Source organism: Prunus avium, chromosome 7, assembly GCF_965620075.1.
Source record: "Prunus avium chromosome 7, drPruAviu1.hap1.1, whole genome shotgun sequence".
NCBI classification, from domain to species: domain Eukaryota; kingdom Viridiplantae; phylum Streptophyta; class Magnoliopsida; order Rosales; family Rosaceae; genus Prunus; species Prunus avium.
In genome coordinates, this window is record NC_142290.1 from 32,141,784 (window position 1) to 32,163,587 (window position 21,804).

Sequence of the window (21,804 nt, forward strand, 5' to 3'; positions counted from 1 at the left end):
CTTCCTTTTGGTTTGAGAAAGTTATCGAGAGGAATTTCTTATTCTTTTGCAATCATCGTTAGGCCTATCTCAATCACTATATAATTAATAAGTCCCACCAGAATGCTGGTTGCATTATAAGGATGCAGTTCATGTGACCCATTAGTTGGGGAAGGGAGCAAATTAAATATAAGTCATGCATAATGTAATCTTCCAAAAGTAGGATTCAAATCGCAGGCAATAATTAGGCAAGTGTATTTCTTAAGATTGCATGGACTAATTAAATGGCACCTCAACCTAAAATAAGATGAAGTTAAGTCCGACTCACATATATATATCGGGAGGATAAATACCATAAAAGCAATCATAATTAAGTATTGAACTCATCACAAATATAAACTTTTCTCGCATTCATATATATATATATATTAGAAGAAACTTCTTTTAATTCATCAACCTAAGTTCCGAATTCATTTGCGATGAGTTTCAAAATTTAATCAACTGGATCTTGAATTGAGTTATAAATTTAAAGTCGGAAAAGAAAAGGAATAGTACTATTCAAAAAGGCCACTGTTGAAGAGCATAGCATCTTGCTATTATTAATCAGAAGTAGATAGATGATTGATTGTGAGACGTAAAAGTGACGATTTTTTGGAGTATAAAACAGGAAAAAGAATATAGGAAGGAGAGAGCATATTGAATCGAACGGAGATAAAGAATTGCATTCCTGCAATTGACAATCTGTGGAAAAGGAGGTCCTTTCTTTATAGTTTCTTACCATCCTTTGAACGACTCGAACTTCATATGAAAAGTTCATCTATTTAAATAATTATTGTTTTGTGGATAAGCATCGGGGGATCGATTCATTCATCATCACTTTCTCAAATTGCATGGGAAAATGCTTATTTGAGTAGTATATTTAAATGGGTGGCCATCATGAGCATCTGCTTGTATTTTAAACCCTCCAAGGATGATTACAGCTATAGATTATTAATTTATAGATAGTAATTGAGTCATTAGCAATTATATTACAAGTCACTCGTGATAAGGAAGGGGAAGAAACATTAAAATATATAAGGCCAAGTCACTACACCATTATATATATATATATATATATATATATATATATATATATAGAAATTCTCTTATGCGGACATCCGGATATTATTATCGTGCAGACGCCGTGTATTTTGTACTACCCCTCTCTGTTTTCCTGCCTGTTTACAATAGGATCCGCACGATAATAACGTGCGGACATCCGGATAAGAGAATAACTGTATATATATATAGAGAGAGAGAGAGAGATTAATTATAAACATTGACTAAAAAGGAATTAATTAACTGTAAACAAAATCATATCCTTAGCATTTTACGCACATACCCTATCTAATCATATATATTTGATTGGGATCATGAAGTGATGAAGTGACTAGGTTATGGCATGGAGGCCAGCGTCATGCTTACTCTAATTCGATTTTTTTTTTACAGATTCATGTACTTAACATGGAAATACCACAAGAGATTTGCAATACTTGTGTTTATTGTTTGTAAAAGTCCTTTGTGCGGCTACGTTCTTGTATTCGCCCTTTCTATATTATAGACAGATGTGTGAATTGAAATTGTGGACACTTCTCCATAAAAAAATGAAGAGGGAAAAAAAACCGTGTCAATCTCATGAGACTAATACTTTGTCCTTAGCTACCCCTTCTTATTTATTCCTCTTCGCCATCTACTTTACGACATAACTCACAAATAGTGAAACATATTTGTTGATGCTTGCACCACCCAATCAGAGTGCACCAAAATTCTTGGGCCCATCCTCCCTCAAGGGTGTTTATTTTGGATTTGTAGGACGCACTTTTGTAAGTCTCCTTTTTCTTCTCGATCGCACCCAAGGCATCGGGATAATGTGGGCAATCGGATTCTATTTCCTGGGAAGAAGACAAGAATGGGTCATTGAAGAAGTGGTGGTATAGGCCACTAACTACTAGGGGTGGACATCAATCCGGCCGAATCGATGAAATCGGCTGAATTAAACCATAATTATCGGTTTGGTTTGGTTTTGATCAAGAAAAAGTTAAATTGTTTAAAAATCAAACCGGATTGTATATGGTTTAGTTTGGTTTGGTTTTAAGCTTTTGTAAACCGATTTAAACCAAACCAGACCGTTTATGTGTATATTTATTTATTTATATTTTATTTTACATGTGTAATACTCTAATTAATTAATAACTATATATGAATATTTGAATTGGTTAATTAGTGAAATATGAGGTTTTATGACGTTTTGAGCTTTAGGATAGTTTCATACTCTAGAAAATGATTTATGTATGAAGTAAGTTATGAATTTGTTGGTTATAATTGGGCTAACAATGTTGAAAAAATGCAAAAAGAAAGATAATTGGGCTTAGGCCCAAACCGGCCGAACCAAACCAAACCAAACTGTCTTAAATTGGTTGGTTCGGTTTGGTTTCCTTTATAATTTTTATTCAAATTAAACCAAACCAAACCGTCATATTATAATTGGTTCGACCGTGGTTTTGAGGTGAAACTGATCCAATCCGGACCGTGCCCACCCCTACTAACTACCCTCCGATGCTTAAGTCAGATTTAACCTCAAATGAGGGTTGAAAAGTATTGTGCTTAAGTCCAAAGGGGTGCAAATGAAGTTACTTTTTTTAGGTGAAAAGTACTCCTTTTTTTTTTTTTATCTAACTCATGGATATGAACTTCTTGTGTAGGGGAGAATTTAATACCCTTGGCTCTCCTTGAGAATTTTTCTCCCCCTATATGGAAAAGCATTTCATGCACTTTTTTGGACTAAATTTACCCATATTATAATTTTTAAATATCACCCTTCATTAATAATTTTAAATAGAAAGAAGGGTATTATTGGAAAACTCAACAATCTTTCATTCATAACCAAACATGCGAATGAGATAAAGTTGTATTTCGTCCTCACTTCCCAACTTTCCCAAACATGGGAATGAGCATATGTCATTCTCATCTCCTGGGATTAGATATGAGAGTTTCATTCCTAAATAAAAAAAATTGGGGGTCAAATTAAGAAGTTCATTTTGCAAACCAATTATTTTTCATATTAATGTTATGAACTTTTTCAAAACCTACGGATTTTGAGTCTCTTACTTCACTATAAGAAATTTAATCACTAAAGTTTCTTTTTTATCATTTATGGTAATGTATCACTAATCTGATGCCAATCGAACTCAAGACGTATTAGCTTTGGATGTAACACAAAGCCAGCATGCTAGCAAGCGACTAGTTTTATTTACTCACTTAGAATTTTAGATACTAAATCATACATATCAACTTGTAAACGAAAGATATTTCTCTCATGTAATACTCTTTCTTCATGACATTATTGGAGCACACATTCCCCACACACACTTCATGTCACCCAAATAAGTTGTACAATTTAGTTTTAGGTTTGAAGTATTGTAAGCATGAAATATTCAAGATCACTTTGTCAATGCTTTTAATTGAAATACAAAGTTTCTTATAGACTAATATAATAAAACTACAGGGGATTCTTCAATAAATATTTTATGTTAAGGATTGGTTACATAATTCTAATCTTGACCGTTGAATTTCATGTATGTTGCATATTAAATCTATTAACACATCTAATTAATGCAATCCAACGACCGAAATTAGAAATATATAACCAATCCTTAACTTAAGATTTAGGTTCTATAAACACACAAAAAAGGTCATGCTTTTTTTAAAGAAAAAAAAAAGGTTTATTAACAAAACCCTAGAATTGAGGAGACCACAAAAATCCAGATATACACTTTTTGAGGGAATACCAAACATAAGTTAGTAGTCTGCGCAAGGTTATGTTTGAGAAACCACCATATATTATTAGGGATGTTCTGATTTTATAATTCTTCTTGATTGCTTAATAAAATGCTGTCTTTCATTCAAATAAAGAAAAAAAAAGGTTTGGTTTGACATAACCCTTTAACATCATATAAAGACCTTAATTATTTAATTATTAGTTGTTTTTGGTCTAAAACAAAGACCTTAATTTGGACTTTGTTGAACCTATCAGAAAAAAAAACAAAAATAAAGTCTTACGTTAAAAAGTATAGTAAAACCACCGACTGGAAGTTAAAAACAAGAAAAACCTCCTCTCTCTCTCTCTCTCTCTCAGTGAAAAAATATGGGCGCTTGTGCTTCCACTCCGACGAAGACAAGAAATGGAAGCAGAGGAGGACCGGCAGGATCAGATTTGATCAGACGGGCGACAAGCAGCAAAGTGATCCACGTGGACGGTCGGATGCAGGAGTTGAAGCTACCAACGCAAGCCAAGCACATAACTTCGGAGAATCCCAATCATTTCCTCTGCAACTCCGAGACCATGTCTGTCGGGACGTGCGTGCCCCAGGTGCCTGAAGAGGAGGAGCTCCAACCGGGCCAAATTTACTTCCTGTTGCCACTCTGTGAAGCCCAGAAGCCGCTCTCTCTCCCGGACCTCTGCGCTCTGGCAATCAAGGCCGCCTCCGCATTGGGCAAAGATGGTGCTCGCCTAACTCCCAAGCTCAATATTCATTGAACTTAGTTTTCTTTTTTCTTTTTGGGTATGATATTTTTTATGGTTTTTTATCAAAATCAAATTGAGTGATATATAGTCAAACACATTTGAATGTTAGCAATGTGAGAATTGATCAGTTTGAGATCAAATTTCTTTTTTTTCTTCTTTTAAAAGTGATATTCTAATTACTCTAATATACGAGTAGAAGATCCAATTCGAATAAAAAAGGGCGGACACATTGCCATAGCTAACTACAGCCTAAGAGAGCGAACAAACCATCGTAACTAACTTGTTTAACCCACATTGCTAGCTTGAATTTTTTTTTAATCTTTGGGTGTCAAAATGATTAGGACTGAGGTAGGTTTTATTTGGTGTGGGTAAATGGTAAGGCTTTGACCAACATGTGGGGCTGAGGCCCACTTCAACAAACATTTGAGGCTAATTCTTTGATAAAAGCCCAATACCTATTAGTTTACGCATACAAGTTGTGGAGATATTAAAAGTGACCACCGTCACGGGGGCTGACCGTTATAGTTCATACCGCCAAGCTATACTTGCACGTGACTAGGCTCGGGGGCTGACCTCCATGGTCATAGGCCATAGATCCTTATCAAAGATATAAGTCAACGTGGTCACGTGGATTGTTGTGGGAAATTTTGGTACGTTGTTTCGGTCAATCAGGGTGGCACAACGCCACACTGGCTCTTAAATTAATTACCTACCATTGAATCGAAACCATCAACCAACTCCGCCGCTGGAATTCTGGGATGATGAACAAACGAGACACAACAATATTTTCGGACTTTAGCTAAAAAGGAAATGCTCAATTATATTTCAAACTATTGGATTTGTTAAATATATTTCAATATACCATTCGGTACGTGATACGCTTAATAAAAATATTTAAGACGGGTCAAACTTGAGCTATAAGTTTTGAGGTGGCTATAATTGAGTACATTTTTAATCGATAAATTCTGCGAAAATGTCACGTGTTGCTCGCATGTAAGGTTGGTGGTCGCCTTTGTACTATATGAAAGGGGCAAACCAGTAACTTCACTTCGTTCTTTGAAGGGGAAATAACCTAGCTAGAGAAGTTGATCAATCAAGTATACTGTATATCAATTTTCTAAGCACAATAAAAATCAGTATATGCATGGTTAAGATCCCTTTGCTTTTGTATTCTTTTTTTCTTTTTTTGGGTTAATATAGGTGATTAATTTTCACTGGATTCATATTCTAGTTGACTATACATTGAATTTCAGATTTTCAGTCTAGTCCAATCCAAATCAAATTCGCATTCAATGAAAAAAAAGGGAATGCAATCTTATCTTGGTGAGTTTCTTGTATTGTCAGAACAAATGAAACAACAAACATCTACATGAGAAGTGTTACGTTGTCATAATTTTGTCATTACACGATGGGACAATTACATGTACTCAGTAGTGTAAGCTTGATATAAAGTTGTTTGTTCCGACAACTTAAAAGAAAAAAGATATAAATCGTCTATCTGGTCCCTGACAACTTAAGTTTCTGAAATTACTGGCCGTCTAACAAGGTATGAGAGGTTTCTTCACAAGTGGTCTACAGTTAGCTCTCGTTCCCCACTTCTTTGTTGGTTTGCAGACCTGCAGGTGAGAGGGTGTATAAATACATTGTTGGTTCATGTAATTAATGGTTTTCTAACAATTACAATGATTAACTACTAATTACCAACGCATCAATTATCACTCATGTATGATATGACTTAATATATAGTCGAACAAACTTGCTCCTTTTAACATTACTCACACAAGAAGGGCAAACCAGTAACTTCACTTCATTCCTTTTACCAACACAGAGACCTCTATAAATAATTGGACAAACAACTGAAGATTTAACCAGATCAAGATCAAAATGGCCCATGCCTTGCTTCTTGTGCTAGCAGTGGCTCTAGCCACCGTCATCTCAGCCCATGTTGCAGCGGCTCAGCTCAGCCCAGCCACCCCTCCTCTCTCAAATGCAGCCACAGAATACCTCAAAGCTCACAACCAAGCCAGAGCTGCAGTCGGCGTTGAGCCTCTTAAGTGGAGTGAGTCTCTGGCCAATGCCACAAGCAGACTTGTGAGGTACCAAAGAGACAATAAAGCCTGCAACTTTGCTAACCTCACCAGTGGCAGCAAGTTTGGAGGCAATCAGCTGTGGGCAAGTGGCCAGTCAGTCACACCAACCATGGTTGTGGACACGTGGCTCAAGGAGAAGGACTTCTACAACCACACTGGCAACTCTTGTGTTCCAAATCATAGTTGTGGTGTGTATACTCAGGTAGTGTGGAGAAAGTCTGTGGAGTTGGGCTGTGCACAGGCCACCTGTGTGAAGGATCAGAGCAGTTTGAGCATTTGTTTTTATAACCCTCCTGGGAATGTTATTGGGGAAAGCCCCTACTAGAGAAGTTTTCAAGTTTGGGATCTATGATCTTGAGGGGTTAATTAATAATGTGTTGTTGCACTTGGGTGTTTGTTTGATGCAAATTTGGCAAAAGTATTGTCTGAGAGGCTCTTTTGCTGCTAAATAACAGTATGCTTAGTCGATATTCTAAACTTCTTTAATTTACAAGGATTAGAAATCGAACTCAGTTGCAACTTGCAAGAAGGCGAGCACACTATCTTAGCCTACTGAACTAAGCCCATGTCGTCTATCTATGCTAATGGCTCAGATCTCTTTTTCTTTTGTGCTGTGATTTGTTTTGTTTTCTTGGTTACAGATTACAGCTGCACTGGTTCATTCAATATCAATAAATCATGGGTTAGTGATTTATGTAATTATATTTTAAGAAAAATGAGTTTGGAGATCCAAGATATACATGATGCAGAACCCAAATTGGAATCGGCTGATTCTTGTGATCCAAAAATGGGTACACTGTACTTGACATAAGAATTAACGATCCACCGACACAGGAAAACTGTGAATGAACACGTGAGTCTCACGTATGGAGTTCACTGACACACATGAAATGCTAGCAAACATGTAATGTTTTTGCCAAATGTTATCTATGTTGTTAATTAATCTATTTTAACATTAATAATGATGGTTCAAGGAAAAACATTACAGCAATTGCAGATATATTTACAATGCTAAATGCGCCATTTCAATTCATTCACAAAAAGATTACAGCAATTGCAGACTTTGCAGAGCCTGATACAGATAGTGCCGATACAAAATGCTGCAGGTTACACCATTCTATTCTCCAGCCCTCACCTTTTTTTCTTTCCCTTTTGCCTATTTTTCTGGTTCATATTCTACTTTGTACAGAAGATATGCATGAAAATTGAAATCATTCTAACAATAAAAAAGCCTAGGAACCATGTATATTACTGCATGTATCACCCCATACAAACGTTTCACTTTACCAGCTCTTTAGAAATTAGATACCGAAAAGTGAAATTGTGCGGAATCCACTCAATGCTCTTACGAGATTTTGCAAGCTGGCATTTCTTGACGCTCTTCCTCAAAGATTCAGGCACTGATTGTTGGATCATCTCCAAAACACCAACCGGACACAAACCTGAACTCTTCGCAAATGCCTCAACAATCTTAGGCAGAAGAATTTTGTGGTCCTTGCGCACGCCAAAGGTAGCTCGAATGTACTCATCTTTTGCAGCTTCCAGTTCCTGAAATACTCTCTTGGGTGTGTATACACGAACCTGAGAAAGATCATGGAAAGGTTCGCACAATTTCTCACATTTAAAAACATAAAAACTAAGACAAAGCATATCAAGGAATTGTTGATTTTTCTATCGTTTTTTTACAGGGATAAATTCTTTTTGGTTATTTTCTCAATTTTAACCAGATAAAAGGGTGACTGCTAAAAGCTAAAAAGTACTTCTGCCTTCCATTGTGGCAGTGGGACGCAATGCAACTAGGAGTTCAATACAGTATAGAATACATTCAAATGTGCTGGGATATTCCAAAAGCAGTATAGATTTATGAGTAATGTTAGAAATACACAAAAAAAAAGAGATAATGAAATTACCGCAGGATCAGAATGGCTTCCTGAACAAAGTGCAAAGTGAAGAAGGGGTTCTGGATGGTTGATGGCATATGCTTGCCGTTCATCTCCAGTCTTGAATTTGTTCCTTGGAGTAAGTAACAAGCGAAGCCACTGCAAGCACAGATAACCTTTATAAGTTTGAATCACAAGAGATGTTAAGTTAGATAAAACTCTTAGCAGTAAAATAAATAAAGCGTTTTTTAGAGTTTCAGAGTGGTGTATAAATATGTGTCCTGGGATCCACCTGTCCTGGGCGAGACATTCGGCATTCAAGGATAGAGCTCTGCATTGTGTCTGCACTGATTGTGTGGCCCCCGATGTTATATGCAGCCTGGAAGTAAAAGAAACCAAGTAAACAAATACCCTTACTCAACTTTTCCTTTAAGTAATGCCTGTGAGAGACTATTCTTACCTTTAAAAGTAAAAACACCCTCTTTACATTGTTTTGTGGAATCCCATAAGCCAAATATGCCTATTAGAAACAGATTATTCATTAGAATCCAGTAGAAACCAACCAAAGATGACCACAATGTGAAATAGGTATACCACAGGTAGTGAACATTACATGCATCACCAACGTATTGTGTACATTAATCCAGAATGCTAATTTCTCATCATTTTTCAACTTTCTTGGGTCTACTTCCTCTAGACGACAGATAAGTGACCTGTAACAAGATAACTCTGTAAGCATAACTTTAATTGCAAGAAAACATAGAATTTAATTCAAATCGTTGACATGAAGGCTCACCTAAAATGTTGTAGCAAGTGCTCTATATCGCCTAATTTTTTACTATCTCTATAAATCCATGGCACTTCAACCATTGTGCTGTATGGCCCACTAAACTCTTTAAGTCCTTCAACATGAAAAGGATTATCCAATCGTACATCAAAAGATGAATTATTCCTGAACGTTGGACTCCACATTTCACTCTGATCTCGTGGAGAAAATGCACTTGTTGATGACAAAGATGAATTGGGGGATGAAAGGCCATTATTTGTCAAGGGTGGTTCTGCAAGCTTGCAATATATAGTGGACATGCACTTGATCATGTCCTCTGCAAGCCTATTAGGTGTTTCTGGAATATGATCAGCAATGCGTGTACCAAGATGCTCTGCCAGACTAATTACATTTGATGAAGTATTCTGAGCATACTGGGAAAACAATTGAAAGTCACAATCAGATAAGGCCGTCAAATTGCCATGCATAGCATGAAAAAATGGTTAAAGTAAATCAGGGTGTGCCATGATCTGTGGATCAGCATCTTTAGGGGAACAAACTTTTATCTGAAAACGGTAAAAACAAGGCACATAAATTACCTCCATCATGGATAATGGTTGAGAATGACATGAACGCAAAGCTTTCGACAAACACTCTTCTGGAGAAGTTCTAGATAAGAATGCAGAACGTTGCGAAAGTGAGGAGTGGCAACGGTGAACACCGGAATCGAATAGATTTTCTTCTCCTCCAATTCCATTAGTTCCCTTCCATGAATTTTCAAGTGACTGACCACCAGATTGAACTGCTAAATTTTCCCTCTTCGATGGCATTTCAGGTTCGGAAACTTCCAGGAACCTGCTTCTTGGGGTTTTTAGAGTTGGTTTTAGTTGTTCATCCTTCTTAGATGGGGAAACAGAGGACAATTGTCCATCAAATGCTTTCCGATACAAAGAGAGAAGATATTGTTCTAAATGAACAACTTCCAATTCCAATACTGCAATCTCCTTAATCAATTCTGTGGCTGGCTGGAGTCATATAAAAGCAGAGTCAAAATGTAAGTAATAAAAATTACAGAAACAAATAGTGGTGAAACAGTCTGCAAAAGCAAATAAACACCAATGTCAAGCTCAGCACCAGATTTGCATTACAATTCTATGGCCAAGGCATTCAAAAAACAATTTTTATCAGGGAAGAAATAGAGCGCTGAAGTTAGTCACTGCTGGCAAATACAATAGATAAAAGCAAACATCTACTGTATACTCTGGTGGTATCAAACTAAGGCTACTGAAGACACTAAATTTAGGAAAAATGTGTAGGAACAATTGTAAATACCTCCACAACAAGTGCGATTATTCAGAACTTAAACGTAGAAATATATGTTTTAATAGGGTATAATACAGTGCATGCAATAGAAACTGATATAGAAATATAGCATGTACATTTTTTATGGCGATGCAAGTAGCCTGTCGAATATTTCCTATACATTAAAGAAAGAAAATTTGAATATGAAGAGAGAAAGGAGCTACCTTAGGCATAGCAATTTCATTTGTGTTGTGAAGGATAGAAGATCTATAACCCAATGCATTTTCTAAAGCATGGCGGACATTGAATTGATCTTGTAATCTTTTCTCGAGCTGCAGAATCTGTGTACAAAACAGTAATAAGCAAAGATAAAGCTGGAGCTTGCTTGCACAAAATGGGTTGGGTTTAATCATCCAAAATCTCCTGAACCTATATATAAAGATATATAAGTTTGGAATACCTCTTGCTTTAAAGAGCTGTGCACTTCCATGGTAGGAGATTGTTTCTTCTTGGTTGTAGCGCGGCCCTTGAATTGCCCCATATCCTGGTTTTAGATCCAATCCATAAGTCAGTATGTAAAATTACTTTTCGACACTAAAGTTCAGAGTTCAGTGTGTGAATCATGAACATAATCGTCGGTCTTGTATCCAACTTGGCTTAACAGAGCTTAATTCCTACCTACGGTAATGGGTATTATAAATCAAAGACATAAGTACTAACTGAAATGTCCTAAAACTTTATTTTAACTTTATAACACATGTATAATTAAGATTAAATATCTAGAAAAGAAAAGAAAAATAGAGGGGCCAAAATGTTAATGTTTAGGCTGGCACTATGCTTAAGATCTTAAATTAAGACTTATTATAAGATAATGATTATGGAATAAAATTGGTGAAAGGGCAAAATGGAGTAGTTATCTTACCAGCTTTACTCGGTCTGATGCTTCATACAAACTATCCAAATCTTCTTCCTCCACTCCTCTCTTCTCAGGAAAGCTGGCAATGCATAATAGTGAACAAAAATACTTAATAGATATTGATTGAAGTAGATGGCATTTGACGTCTTTTATTCCATATCTAGGACACTTCAAACATGATTTGTCGTCCATTTACAAGCCAAATCTCAAGGCGTTCTTTTCAAATAAGAAGAAGAACTTTGACATTCAATATCCCTTACTTCTCATATTACAAACTTTAACAGGAAAACGAAGTTGGTAAAGATTTATATATAATAAAAAACAAAAAAAAAAAAGAATAAATAAACCTTTGGCAGAGAAGAGAAAAAAATTGAATGATAAAAACCGAAAATCAAGAGTTTGAATCAATTAATACAGAACGAATGGAAAGGATAATATCTTAAGTCCCTCATTCCATCAATTCCCCCATATCTCATCACGGTTTTCACTTTCAATACCCTCTATTTCTCATTGAATACAAAGAATCTGGCGGACAAAAAGTTAGGAGAAGAGAAAAACTTCATGGCTAACACCTGAATTCAAGGGTCTCAATAAAACAAAGAACTCTCTCAAGTAATATCCCTCTCTTTGGCTGAAAATTTCATACCATTTAAAAACAATTCAAGCTTCCCTTCATGAAACTAGCAAAGTGGAAACAGGCCAAAATGGAGGTTAGTAGATATTGTCAGTGTTGTTATTTGAGGAAAAAAGTGTATAGCTGGGAATGCTCAGGTTCCCATTTGTCCCATAACCCACATCAGAAGTTTTTCCAGTTCAAAATCACAAGTATAAATACCAAAATCTGGCAGAAATGTGAGAACATTAATTTGCTAGCTAACAAAAGAATTTTAAAGAGCTGTCAACAAAATCCATAGTAATTAGAAAGCTACCTTTTTGAACGCTTGTGTTGTGGGTTCACTCTCAATCCCAGCATTTTACCGTCACCGCTCATCCCAAACCCCATCTCTGCAAACAACGGTAAATTTCAGTGAGGCAAAAACATCTCCAAGAAACAATAAAACCAAACAGAGAAAGCAGAGGAAAAATAGTTACCATTACACTCCAGAAAAGCCAGCGAGAACCCTGATGGAGTATTTGATAGATGAAAAAAAGAAAAGATCCAGCAGACGAACAATGACCAAATAGTTCTCAAAGGCCTTTAATTAGACTCCAAAGCTTTAACTTTCCCACTAGCATTTCAGCAAGCAAGAGCTTACAGGAAGTAGCCACAAAGTGATCACTTGCTTGCTGCTAACAGAGTCTGAAAATGGCAGAGCTGAAACGGTTCACAAAAAACGACTCAAAATAGACGACTCTTTTGACCGGTGAGCTTCTCTTTCAAGATACTGAGTGTTAAAATGTTTAGCTTTTGCAAATGGAGGAGCTTTGGCTTTTCGTTAAAAGAAGTAAAACCAGCTCGTGGGCTCTAATGGAAGAAGAAAAGTGGTAGACCCCTGAATGTCAAAGGGTCCAAAAGTGGACAATTGTTCTTTCACTCAACCAGAGGACGAGTGAGACGACGATAAATAGTGGCTCTGAGTCTGGGTCTATGTATAGCGTGCGTGAATAAAGATCATATTTTTAATGTCATAAAAATAACAAACACCAAATTTCCACATTCTCTTCTCTTGTTGTGAAGCAAGTGGGAGTTGGTGACCGCCCCTCCACTCTTGTCCCATACTATTTGCTACACATAGGTCTAAGACTAGTATGATATGTAGGGCTGGCTACATATGGAGCATTGCATGCCATTGCTATATATTTACAAATAAAAAAAACTGATTAATGACAATGCCATTGCCATTGCTACAAATAGGAGTTTGCAACTAAAACCACATTTCTTGGATAAAGAAAGAGATTACTCGATCTATTTATGTATCGCTCATGGGTAGATCAAATGATTAAAAGTATTTTAATTCACAATAGAGTTCCTATATTAACTTTATTAACAAATCCTCCATGCTATGTAAGAAATTGTGGTGTTGCATAAGTGCATACAACAAACCATACTTCCAATATTGTTAATGTCACATCAAATTGTTTCCTCTTTTACATTCTTTTCCAAAAATCAATTTCACATTGACTTTGTGCATCTAAAACTTGTGTAAGCAAGATGGAACATAGCATTACTCTTTGTGAATGGTGATCTGTCAATTCATTACATGGCAACAAGATGATTTATGAGTTCAACCCAAGAGTTCAAGCAAAGTCAGTGGCATGTTGTTTTAGGATGAAGTAGTTCTAAGCCCACTTGGAATTGTAGAAATACATAATTTGGGATAATGCTTGTGGATTGAAATTTATCTGAGCCAAGACAATTGTGAGGAAAAACCAAAAATGGGTTGTGTCCAATAATGACTTGGTCACGAATGTTTTGGTTTTAGAAGAAAAGCAAACCTTCCCCATCAAAAGGGACGAAAGGCGAGAGATAAAGGAGACATAGGATGCTTGAAAGCAAAGAGGATTTGAGAGCTTTCTCTTTGTCTAAATCTCTTTTGAGAAAACAGTTGATGCCCAAACTGTCCTTCAGTGTCAAGGAGACTAACGTTTGTCACAGAATAACCGAATAAAATATGTTTTATATTATATGGGGCTTGACCTTTTCCAATTCCAATGGTCCAATACAAAAGAAAAAAGATGAATGGCAGCGTGGTAAGGTGGCCAGTCTCTCCCTTTTTGTCGTGATATTCACCTAATTGGGGAAAAGAAAAGGAAAAGGCTTCGTTTTTCACTGCAATGAGAGATACTCTTTTTTCGGTCTGAGGCTCTCAGAGCAATGAGAGAGACTTTTCTTTTCAATGGTAGAAACCTTTTTTAACTGAATTATATTGAGATTGCAGAAACCAAAAGCCTAGTGTAACTTGCTTCAAAAAATAGCCTATTTCAAATATACAAACATTGATTCTGGCAATGCAACGTAGTTGGATTCTCATGTTCATCTGAATGAATTATCCTTTTCATGAAGGTAAATCTTAGTAAAACTTCAAAGAATAGCCTAGTATATTATGAGACTGAAAATAAGAGCTTTAGTCCAAAACCCAAGATATAAGGTAAGAAGGAAAATAAGAAGTTACGAGCATTTTCAAGAGTTTTGCTTCTATCTATCGTCTACGTGCATATGATGCGTCCTTTCATCAATCCATGGTTAGTAGTCACTTTCATGTCTAATTAAATAGTAGCCACAAGCGTGTAGACGACCGAAATTTGTCTCCATCAATTTAAATTTTTTAGTACACAAGAAACAACCCCTATCATTAGGCTCATCAGTTGAAATGAAAACGATTTATATACAGTATGCTTTGCCTTATTAGGCTTGGTTTATTTAGCATCGGAAATCCTTTTCAATATTATCTTTGCGTAGGGATTCTTCATCTGGGGTTGAGGGTAGAGACAGAAGATATGGTTCCTTTTGGATCCATCTGACATTTTAAGCTCCATTTACTAGGGGTTGAAGCGTTTGGTTCCAATAAATAAACAAATGAAACTTCTATTTTATCTTATTATCAAAATGTTTATACAAGTCAGATGGATGGTTTCACAAAGCCAAAATTATTAGAAAACCAAGAAAAAGAATGATATATTATGTATTCAATTGCAGAGTAGGAGAATCTTCAAATTTTCAAATCAAAACTGACAGACATGCCTTCGTGGAAATTTGGATTTATAAGTTGCATTAATGATATTCTTTAGTCGTGGACCACAAGAAACGACATCCTTGCTACAAGGATCAAAGAGAGTAGGACACAGAGTTCCATGCTACTGAGATCTCTCTCAGAAAGTTGTTAGTTTTCCAAAGAATCCAAACACAAGATTAGGTTAAGACAAGGTTTTGCCATTGATTTTAAATCAATAAAACGTCTGTCATATAGCTTAAAATCAAATTTTAAGAACTTGGGGGACATAAACAACACTAGCTGCAAGCCTGCAACATACACATATCAAGATGCAGAGCAAGAGATGTGCAGCATGAGTGGTAAAAGAAGACAAATTAGAAGTGGATGTGAAATGTATTTGAAATTCAAAAGAAGCTCATAAAATTATATGGAAACAGCAGCTTCTGAAGCAGGGTGGCTTTGTTTTTTGCTGGTTTCACTATATTTTCCTATTCTTTATATGAAAACGTTAAATAAAATCTAGAACATGTTCTGTTATCAGAACTTCATCATTTTGTTTGTGACCAAACAGATGTTCTCTCACTACTGATTCAATGCCCTTGAGCAATTTCTTGACTGATGGGCAAGTTCTGTTTTCATTCAACAATCATTCAACAAGCAGTCAATGCCCCACTTTGTGGGGTCTACACTACATATCCACATATAAAAAAGGAACAGTGCAATGATTCACATGGGAAAACTATTTGAAATATGGCTTGATTTTTATGCTTGGTCCTTGAAACTGAAAGAAAATGGGTAATCTTAAATAAGAAAAGGACTTCACAGAGGTGTTTTTTTGGGTAGAGAAATATGAGGTACCCAAATGTACAGAGCTAAAGATGAAGCAGAATCTGTGCTTCTTGATCAGAGGCTGCTGCTCATGCATCATCTATCACTGAGTGGGGACTGGCCAGTGAGTTGCCTCGAGTTGGCAAAAACTAGATCCGCATTAAAAAAATGTCCTTTAGCAAATTAGCTTAGCTATGAGGAGGGGAGAGAAAGAGACCATTTTGTGTAAAAATGGGGAAGAAGTTTTTTCTTTTCTTTTCTTTTTTCCTTCTTGTTTTTGGGTTGAATAAACTCGGTTTTGGGTTGGGGAAGGTGAAGAATCCCACAAGTGGGACAGAAAAGGAGAACTTTCCAAAGACATTTGGACAAGTGAGTCAATGCCAATCATATCCAGCAAAAGGCATCTCTCTTTCTCTCCCTCCTAGTTTTGTCCCTCAACCCCATCTCTCTCTCTCTCTCTCTCTCTGGTGGATGGTCCAACGCAACACCAAAAGGGTTTGCCTATTTGATCTTCATGCAAATCATTTATGCTTAGAAAAACCCATATCCAATTATACTTTTCAATTTTAACAACATAAAAACTATATATCTTAAAAAAGTTTTGGTCATGAGAACTTTTAAAGTGCCACTACTAATAACATAACTACTATTATCTACCACTGGGGTCCAATACCAGCACCACCTCTCTTCTGCATCCTCTACATATCATAACGAACTTGAACTCCAAAAGGGTCCTTACCTTTCCTTTTGTTAGCAGGGGAGAAAATAAATTGATTTCTAATATTTTTGGTTGTGCTAAGCTTTCTACCCAAATGGGCTGGTCCATGCATCATTGATGGGTCTTCTGTTCTAATAGCCCATAGCTCCATTCACTGGGCTTTGGTTACAGAAGGTTTTTTTTTTTTTTAGCAGTGGTTACAGATGAAGATTTTAGAGAGATTTCATTGACAAATGAGAATTTTACGTGAAATCACACGCGGTTAACGCACAAGAACAAGACCAGAAAGAAAAAACAGAACAACAAAAAAAAGGCATAAACCCAGTGCACCAGCTCGTAAGTTTATAAATGCTCTCCCACACAGAGATTAGCAAACGTTTTTAAGGCACACACATACATTTGCCTCGAACACATTCGCCGCTATTGAAGTCATACCATACGCCATTCCTTGCTTGGAGACCGGACAAGGAGTCATCACCTCACACAACTTGTGCTTAGTGCTCTTATTAGGCTTAGCAGCATGATGACTCTTATTAGGCTTTGTTTTATTACCCTAAACTCAACTGCCATCGGTTCAATCTTTGCTAACATGCGTCATCCATAAATCAATTGAAAGAATTCTAGTATGTATAACAAGGAACGTTTTCTTATCAAATTTATGTTGTCACGCCGTGATTCTAAACCCTCAACATTCAAGAAATAATCACACTAATTATAGTCATGATTCGTACTTTAATATGTTTTTAAAAGAACATTTTTCGTGCATATATACGAGCTATATGGTTCGTGATTATGCATGCACAAGGCATCATTTTTTGCCACTTTCATTCAGGCGCCGCACATCCACATGCTTTTATATCTTTATTAGGTCTAAGGTCAAAGTGGTAAGGTTGAAAGATCAAATTAGCAAGGGGCAATGGAAAAATACCGGTAATCACTAGAAGGAGAATGAGGAGGAGGGCAAGTGAAAATAAATGCATGGAGCAGAGACTAATCTCTGATGTCGGTAGGTTGAAGCTTGCATTACATTACCCGCATTTGCGTTTAGGGTTTTACATATACAAATGGAATTTATTTCTGTTTGAAATGGCTGTGCAGATCTTCGAGTACAATGGGAGCGCCCTGATCGCAATGGTGGGCAAGAACTGCTTCGCCATTGCAAGCGATCGAAGGCTCGGTGTTCAGCTCCAGACAATCGCCACCGATTTCCAGAGAATTCATAGAGTTCACGATAGTCTCTTTATCGGCCTCTCTGGTCTCGCCACCGATGCTTAGACCCTGTATGTATATGCCCCTCTCACTTTGTTTAATAGAAAGACATTAACTTTATTAGTTCTGTGAAATTGGCTTTGTGGGTTGTGATTTTGGGTTGATGATGAAGGTTTCAGATGCTTTTGTTTCGGCACAAGCTGTACCAGCTTCGTGAAGATATGGACATAAAGCCTGAGACTTTTGCTTCTCTGCTATTCTTTATGAGAAAAGGTTTGAAATTTTCTTGAGCTATTTGATAATGAGGTGCTATTGAATATGTTAGCTAAATCTGAATGTTGAGGTCTGTACAATCATGCTTTTTTGTGATTTCGGTTTGGTCCATACTTCTGTGTTCTGTCTGTCAGCCTGTAATTGCTGGATTGGGAAATGAAGATAAGCCATTCTTCTGCACTATGGATTCAACTGAAGCCAAGTATGTTTGTTTTTTCTTTTCCCTTTCTTTTCCTACTTTTTCGCATTTTTAGAGCTGCTGGGATGGGATGCTGAGGACTTCAAACAAATTTCTTCAACCTTCCTAAGTAGAATACATATGCATGCTTACTCATATTTTGATTATATATGTTTATGTATCATTTCATATTGGTATTATTTGTCTTCTGTGTATGCAGGGAACCAGCCAAAGATTGTGTTGTTGCTGGCACTGCATCAGAGTCCCTTTATGGTTCTTGTGAGACAATGTTCAAGCCTGAGATGGTTTGTTGCTTTGTTCTTTCCACTGGGCAGTCAAGATTTGTTATTTGATCTGCTTACATTTTTTCGTATTTGAGATTTTCATTTTAATACACTTTAGATGTTATGGAAAATCATATAATTAACATTTGAGAACTTGAATCCATGCTGTCACTGGCCATGACTTTTTAAGTCTCTGTTATTATCACACTACTGATAGTAGCAGAGAAAGGGTCTATGGCATAGAAGTCAAGAAAAAACAAGCTGAGGGATCTCCTAAGTTTTACCTTCTTGGTCCTATATTGTCAGCTGCCAAGTGCTACCTGAACTAAACATATATGGAGATAAACAATTGACTTCCTTGCCAGATGTGCTTGAATAATAATTCGCAGGATTTTTTGGCGCTTAACTCGTGGTAGAATTTATTACGCGCTAATTAGTTAGACGTAATTGGGTTGGTGATTGCTGCTATTACTTCTAATTCTAAATTTGGTACTCCTGTTTATTTTCTTACTATTTGCAGGAACTGTAATAACAGTATATTTTCTAATTATTTCACTAGGGAACCAGAGGAATTCTTTGAGATCGTTTCTCAAGCATTGCTATCATCAGTAGATCGAGATTGTCTGAGTGGGTGGGGAGGCCATGTCTATGTTCTGTAAGCCTTTTCTTACTCCCTACTTTTTTCTTCTAAGCAATATCACTAACTGTGTTATAACTTATCCATAACAATAGGTAATGTACAGTAGAGGTGTTCCTCTTGGATGCATCATAAGATTTTAATTTTCTTCCTTTTCTTTCATTTTTTTTTTCTCATTCATACTTAGAATTAGGCAGGGTCTAATATTCTAATTTCATTGCTTCCATCGTCTAAGCTGCCAAAGATAGCGACTAGGCTATCTTCATAATATTTCACCCTCATTTTATGCCGGAGGTTATTACCACCATTTAAAATGTGCATTCACATTGCTGCAGAACACCAACTGAAGTGAAGAAGAGGATCTTGAAGGGCAGAATGGATTGACCTAGCTTCCGGCATTTACCCAATCCTTCTAAATTTCGTTCAGGCTGCTGCATTTTCTCCTCCCATGTATATTTATGCAGCTTTGACTTGAATGGGCAGCCATAAGCCTTCTTGGTGACCAAAGGCCCCCTTGTTATGTGGTGGCTAGAGTGTAGTGTAATTTAATCAAGAAACAGAGTTGGATAATCTGATTTATACTACACAATTTTGTTTTTGGTTATGAAAAAGACCTAACAACCCAAATTTATTTGTTTATGTTTTAAGCTTTGCGTCAGCTCAGCTAGTCTTTCTTTCTTCCTCTAGATATTGTGCAGCACTACTTGATGAATTATGTCCTGTTAACTCAAAAAAATAGCAAGAACCAGCTTTAGAATAAAGCCATAAAGGGTTCCAAAAAGAATATATTAAAAATATAAAAAAAAACACCGCAGAAAAACGGAAAAATAAAGTGAAGAAACAACAACCACAACAAGGAGTCAGATGAGGCTTCAGAACTTGTCCTGCTGCAACCAGCTATTTGCAGAAGTTGAAAAGCAAAAACAAGAAATTGAAGAAGAAAGGTCGTACCTGCACTCATTTCTGTCTTCCACACCAAACAGAGCCACTGTAGATTGTACCTTCTTTGTAGTGTAGTTAGAGTTCACGACTCACGTGGGAAGCCGACACAGTTCAATCAATAACAAGTGAACTGCCCAATTGACTTAACTGAAAACACACACAAAAATTATGATATTAATAATAACACCTGTTTGGATGAAATTATTGTATTGGTATTGGAATACACTTGCCATCCGTTGGGATGAAGGAAATTGTGAGAATGTTCCACATTGGAAAGTTAAGAAACCTAGCAAGGGCTTATAAGGAGTTGGGCTCCTCCCCTCATTGCCAATTGGTTTTGGGGTGGAATCTTAACTTCCTTCATGGTATCAGAGCGGGTTAAATTACAGTAAAAACGAATTCCTACTCAATTGGAATTGCAAAATGACGATTCTTTTGGCGGAAATTAAACTCGAGAATCTCGATACCCAATTTCCATGATTTTTCCCATGCGTCATTTAGTAAGTTTCATGTTTAAGTTGCCAAACAATGGAGATATCAATTTCTTCTCTTCAATTCCTGACTTTTAGCTAGATCTCGAGTTATTTTCTTTCATGAAAATGGAGGGTTGTATAATTTATTAGGATATACCCTCAATAATTAGATCTTAATTAATTTTAGACGTGTTATAACTTTCATGGAATTGTAACACTACTCGGTGTTGAAGTACACTTCATTGAATAAAATTTAGGTATGAACGAGATTTCGATATTTAGTTTGTTTATTTATGATCTCGTAATGAAGTGGTGTTATCGTGTTGTTAATAATTAACATATTCCCAAGTAATAAAAACGATGGATAGTTCATGTGAACTTTTTTAGTAGTATTTTTCTTTCCAGTGTTAAAAACATGTCTAAATTTAAATATCCATTACTAAAAAAAATAGCGAGTTAGTTGGTTCATGCGTTGGCATCACTACATGACTATATGCGTTTTCTCAAATTGAAAGGAAACATATAATATAAATGCTAATTTGCATCCCTTATGTCATATGCATGATCCTTGTATATATCTCGTGGTTAATTGTACACAACCCAAATTTTCGATTTCCTTCCCAAAAACGGAGAGACGTACATCGTTTCAACCCGAAAAGACCCACACGAAAAAACCAATATTTCAGTACAAAAGAAAGGTCAAAGGGAGAGGAAGACTAAAAGAAAAGGTGTCATTTTAAATAATAAAAAAAGAAGAAAATTCATGAATCCAAATAGACCCACTTGAAATTCTTGATTTTAATCAACGATTGAAGGGTCGAACAAAGAAAAACACACCGGAATTCGCATCCATCACCTCACCCATCCAATCTTGGAAACAAAACAAAACAGAAAATTAAATAAAAAAAGGAAGAAAAAAAAAAGAGAGAAAAAGGAAAAAAAGATCTGCAAAATTCGAAAACCCAGTCAGATAAGATTGGCAGAGGGACCTCAAAAACCAAAAGAAAATAGTAATAAATAAATTTGTTTTTTGGTTATCTGTGAAGAGAGTAAAAAAAGCAAGCGTGCCACGTTACGGAAAACAGCCTACAGAAGCGCGCTTCCCAGACCCC

At 36.4% G+C, this 21,804-nt stretch overlaps 3 protein-coding genes across 4 annotated transcripts; 2 read left to right on the forward strand and 1 right to left on the reverse strand.

Annotated features, from left to right (window-relative positions):
* Positions 1 to 6,390: 6,390 nt before the first annotated feature.
* On the forward strand, positions 6,391 to 7,101 carry LOC110747854 (CAP (Cysteine-rich secretory proteins, Antigen 5, and Pathogenesis-related 1 protein) superfamily protein). The gene has a single exon (XM_021947937.2). The coding sequence runs from the start codon at positions 6,428 to 6,430 to the stop codon at positions 6,956 to 6,958; it is 531 nt and encodes a 176-aa protein (XP_021803629.1). The 5' UTR covers positions 6,391 to 6,427; the 3' UTR covers positions 6,959 to 7,101.
* Positions 7,102 to 7,615: 514 nt separating this feature from the next.
* On the reverse strand, positions 7,616 to 13,121 carry LOC110752939 (uncharacterized). The gene is made up of 12 exons (XM_021953708.2): positions 12,590 to 13,121; positions 12,427 to 12,502; positions 11,504 to 11,576; positions 11,042 to 11,125; positions 10,806 to 10,922; positions 9,879 to 10,304; positions 9,310 to 9,713; positions 9,127 to 9,226; positions 8,974 to 9,033; positions 8,806 to 8,892; positions 8,544 to 8,672; positions 7,616 to 8,214 (listed from the first exon to the last, which is right to left on the reverse strand). The coding sequence occupies exons 2-12, from the start codon at positions 12,498 to 12,500 to the stop codon at positions 7,912 to 7,914; spliced, it is 1,857 nt and encodes a 618-aa protein (XP_021809400.1). The 5' UTR covers positions 12,501 to 12,502; positions 12,590 to 13,121; the 3' UTR covers positions 7,616 to 7,911.
* Positions 13,122 to 17,500: 4,379 nt separating this feature from the next.
* Positions 17,501 to 19,924, forward strand: LOC110753020 (proteasome subunit beta type-3-A-like). 2 transcript variants are annotated; one of them, XM_088256057.1, is made up of 7 exons: positions 17,501 to 17,702; positions 17,795 to 17,976; positions 18,078 to 18,178; positions 18,313 to 18,380; positions 18,577 to 18,661; positions 19,200 to 19,295; positions 19,613 to 19,924. In XM_088256057.1, the coding sequence occupies exons 4-7, from the start codon at positions 18,335 to 18,337 to the stop codon at positions 19,659 to 19,661; spliced, it is 276 nt and encodes a 91-aa protein (XP_088112183.1). In that variant the 5' UTR covers positions 17,501 to 17,702; positions 17,795 to 17,976; positions 18,078 to 18,178; positions 18,313 to 18,334; the 3' UTR covers positions 19,662 to 19,924. The 2 variants fall into 2 exon arrangements, with proteins under 2 accessions (XP_088112183.1, XP_088112184.1); XM_088256058.1 differs by having other exon boundaries at positions 18,085 to 18,178.
* Positions 19,925 to 21,804: the final 1,880 nt, after the last annotated feature.

Coding starts and splice junctions, on each gene's coding strand:
- LOC110747854 (XM_021947937.2), top strand. CDS start 6,428: ATGGCCCATGCCTTGCTTCTTGTGCTAGCAGTGGCTCTAGCCACCGTC.
- LOC110752939 (XM_021953708.2), bottom strand. CDS start 12,500: ATGGGGTTTGGGATGAGCGGTGACGGTAAAATGCTGGGATTGAGAGTG. Junction 11,577..12,426: donor CAACACAAGCGTTCAAAAAG/GTAGCTTTCTAA, acceptor ATGCATTGCCAG/CTTTCCTGAGAAGAGAGGAG. Junction 9,227..9,309: donor CACTTGCTACAACATTTTAG/GTGAGCCTTCAT, acceptor ATCTTGTTACAG/GTCACTTATCTGTCGTCTAG.
- LOC110753020 (XM_088256057.1), top strand. CDS start 18,335: ATGAAGATAAGCCATTCTTCTGCACTATGGATTCAACTGAAGCCAA. Junction 18,662..19,199: donor CAATGTTCAAGCCTGAGATG/GTTTGTTGCTTT, acceptor TTATTTCACTAG/GGAACCAGAGGAATTCTTTG. Junction 19,296..19,612: donor GGAGGCCATGTCTATGTTCT/GTAAGCCTTTTC, acceptor ACATTGCTGCAG/AACACCAACTGAAGTGAAGA.